The sequence below is a fragment of the Pestalotiopsis fici genome, assembly GCF_000516985.1.
Source record: "Pestalotiopsis fici W106-1 unplaced genomic scaffold PFICI_Scf_14, whole genome shotgun sequence".
In the NCBI taxonomy this organism is placed as follows: domain Eukaryota; kingdom Fungi; phylum Ascomycota; class Sordariomycetes; order Amphisphaeriales; family Sporocadaceae; genus Pestalotiopsis; species Pestalotiopsis fici.
The window spans coordinates 34,267-34,866 of NW_006917104.1; the positions used below are offsets into that span (position 1 = coordinate 34,267).

Sequence of the window (600 nt, forward strand, 5' to 3'; positions counted from 1 at the left end):
CTATTCGTTGCGCGGCTCGACGTTGGGGGCATTAGGAACCTTCCAGAAGCGAAACTCCACCTCCACGTCTCCGTTCTCGAGTGCGTCATGGATCCGCGCGAGATATCTGTCGCGAAACTCGCTGAATGCCTCTTGAGAGTCAACTTTGGCCACCGTAACTCTGCCAGAAGTGCTCTCGTAGTTTGTCATGGTGGGGTCAATGCTACGAAGAAGGGCTGGACCACGAATTCTTCTCAAACTTTTCCATGGCACGATTGGTACCAGAGGCTGTCGTGCAACCTCGGGGGGGCTGCCGGCCAAGCCAGAGTCCTCCTCGGCTTGCTGAGTGCTCGAATTCTGGGCAATGATGTCGTCCAGAGACATGTCCAGCTTGCTGATCTTGGATCTATGAGCCAAGCCAAGCTCCTCATCAGCTTCCTCCTCCTCCTCTTCCTCTCTCTCTTTGCCCTTCTGCTCCTTCTCCTTCTCTGCGCGCTCGCGGAACTTGCGCTTCTTGGCGGGCTTCTTGTTTTGCTTGATTATGTCTTCAAGCGACATGTCAAGCTTGCTAGCCGTGCTGAGCTCGGCGGCGGTCGGGGTGTCGGTCGGAATATCAGCCAT

The 600-nt window shown here is 55.7% G+C and overlaps 1 protein-coding gene across 1 annotated transcript; it reads right to left on the reverse strand.

The window, feature by feature from the left end:
- PFICI_14835 (uncharacterized protein) lies at positions 1 to 600 on the reverse strand (the record flags this gene model as incomplete). Its single annotated transcript, XM_007843416.1, has 1 exon — positions 1 to 600. The coding sequence occupies one exon, from the start codon at positions 598 to 600 to the stop codon at positions 1 to 3; it is 600 nt and encodes a 199-aa protein (XP_007841607.1).